This window comes from Microtus ochrogaster, chromosome 15 (assembly GCF_000317375.1).
Source record: "Microtus ochrogaster isolate Prairie Vole_2 chromosome 15, MicOch1.0, whole genome shotgun sequence".
Lineage (NCBI taxonomy): Eukaryota > Metazoa > Chordata > Mammalia > Rodentia > Cricetidae > Microtus > Microtus ochrogaster.
The window spans coordinates 21,962,782-21,965,295 of NC_022017.1; the positions used below are offsets into that span (position 1 = coordinate 21,962,782).

The following is a 2,514-nucleotide window of genomic DNA, read 5'->3' on the forward strand; positions in this document are numbered from 1 at the left end:
GCCACTGAAGACATCTTACCCAGTATTAGCTCCTGCTAGGTTTGTTTGCACACGGGTTGCCAGGATACCTCCCCAAGCAAGTAGCACTTCGATCTTCTAAACCCAATCAAACACTGTTGTCTATGAGGCCTCTGAACAGAGACCCAGGAACCCTGTCCCAAACTTCTGCCCTCCTGTCAGCCCTGTAGCATGGTCCAGAATGTTCTGTACCACTGTAAAAGTGGGAAGCATTCACGGTGGGTCTCAGCTCAGGTACAGCTTATGATCCCAAGCTATTTTCTCCCTTTCTTCCCTGGAAAACATCCATTAGGGCTGCTCTCTACCAGGGATGATATTAAGTGCTGATATCAAAAACAGGTTGAGCTGCAGACTCTTAACCCTAGGGTGACCAACCCACTGTATGGTTATCCTATGGAGAATAAGGGAAGTCACAGAGAAAGCTGGTGCACCTGGCTCTAGAAGGTTCAAAGTTCCAGAAAGCTCTCTCCTGAGAATTCAACACTTGTGTTTAGTTATAAAGGTGGACTGAAAAGAGCAGCAGGCTGCTTGTAAGCACAGTAGGGAGAGCGTGTCCAGATAGCTGCCTTCCTAGAGCCAATACCCACAAGCACAAGATCATCTTTGCAAATGTTGGCTGGCCTTCTATGTCACCAACTATGATCCTGCCAAACCTGAACGTTTCTTCACAATGTTGTGTTCCTGTGAGTAGCCCCTCTGACCCATGAGGGTTAGGAGGTAACACGCCAGAGCCTGGGAAGTGCTGGCCTGGGTCTGCTTCAGCTGGCAGTGATGAACAAGGGCACTGGACTTACATGGGTCACCATGGTGTTCTCAGGAAGGCTGGTGATGGATTGGGGGGTCTCTGGCTTCCCAGTTCCGTCTCCACTCCCCTGAAGAGGCTCCACCTTGCCATCCGATCCACTAGCTTCTGCCTGCTCCTCCCGGGCAGCATGGGAAAGAATAGCGGCAATGCACAGTTCCACTTGGAAGTGTAAAAAGTTATTCCAGGTGTACTTAAAAAACAAGTCCTGAGTAAACAAAGGACAGAAAAAGGTCTTTAGATGGGTCTTCTCCAACAGCTGAACTACAGGGTGAATGGGAGTCAGTCTCAAAACTTCATCCACTGATCTCACAAGTATGCAGCTGTTGGTGTGCTCTGGCGCCTGAGGCCCACGTCTCACTAAGGAAGTTCTGTGAGGATCTGCCCTGCCCACGGCCCCCTTGCTTGTTACTTTGTGTACATCTCATTGACCTCAGACCTTACCCAAATAACTGTCTTCTACTTTCTGTTTCTTTGTTCCTTATATTAGAAACTTAAGTAATTTGGAGTATTTTTTCTTTTATGGTGTCTTTAAAGGGCTATGTATTTTCCTATAAAGTCTACTTTATATATTTTATTACACACTATTTTTGAATTATTATTTTTTTGGCTATGTAACCTTAAGCTATGCAGCAGACTATGCTACCTAGATCACCTTTCAACAACGAAAAGTGAGAACACATGACCTAAATGGTGAATGTTACCAAACATTTAATTAAAATTTTTTATTTTTATTTCACATGCACTCGTGTTTTGCCTGCATGTATGTCTGTGTGAAAGTGTCAGATTCCCTGAATCAGGAGCTACCAGCAATTATGAGCTGCCATGTGGGTGCTGGGAATTGAATCTGGGTCTTCTGGAAGAACAGCCAGTGTTCTTAACTGCTAAGCCATCTCTCCAGACCCTTAAAAAATTTTTTATGTACATAGATATTTTGTCTGTATGTTGTCTATGTACCATGTGTTCCTGATGCTTGTGAAGGTCAGAAGGTGGTATCAGATCTCCTAGAACTGGAGTTATAGGTGGTTGTTAGCCACTGTGTGGGTGCTAGAAACCAAACCTGTGTCCCCTGCAAAAGCAGCAAGTGTTCTTAACTGCTGAGCTATCTCTCAGCCCCTCTACCAAACACTTAAAGAAGAACCAACACATATCCTTCTCAAACTCCTCCAAAGTGGAAGAGGCAGGAGTATTGTGTGACTTGTCCCATGAGGCCAGCATGGATCTGATACTAAAACAACACAAGGATATAGTATGTATATGCCTTATACATATCGATGCAAAATACTAACAAAATGAATCCAGCAGTGGTTGATTATTAAAATAATCATTCATGCAGGGCAGTGGTGGCACACGCCTTTAATCCCAGCACTCGGGAGGCAGAGGCAGGCAGATCTCTGAGTTCGAGGCCAGCCTGGTCTACAGAGCTAGTTCCAGGACAGGCTCCAAAGCTACAGAGAAACCCCATCTCAAAAAACCAACCAGCCAAACAAACAAAAGAAGAATAAAACCCTTGAGAATAAACTAAAACTAAAGAGTCAAAAAACAGTGAAGCCAAAACTACAAAACAGGCTAGGCAGTGGTGGTGCACGTCTTTAGTCCAGCACTCCAGAGGCAGAGGCAGGCGGATCTCTGTGAATTCGAGGCCAGTCTGATCTACAGAGTGAATTCCAGGGTTACAAAGTGAAACCCTGCCT

General features: G+C 45.1%; 1 protein-coding gene across 7 annotated transcripts in view; it reads right to left on the reverse strand.

Moving 5' to 3' along the window:
- The window catches only part of Ppp6r2 (protein phosphatase 6 regulatory subunit 2), a 91,954-nt gene that overhangs the window by 13,120 nt on the left and 76,320 nt on the right, over positions 1 to 2,514 (reverse strand). For all 7 annotated transcript variants that reach the window (XM_026782486.1, XM_026782485.1, XM_005354355.2 and 4 more), the window contains one exon: positions 813 to 1,028. In XM_026782486.1, coding sequence (XP_026638287.1) covers positions 813 to 1,028 — 216 coding nt within the window. The remainder of the gene's footprint in view (positions 1 to 812; positions 1,029 to 2,514) is intronic.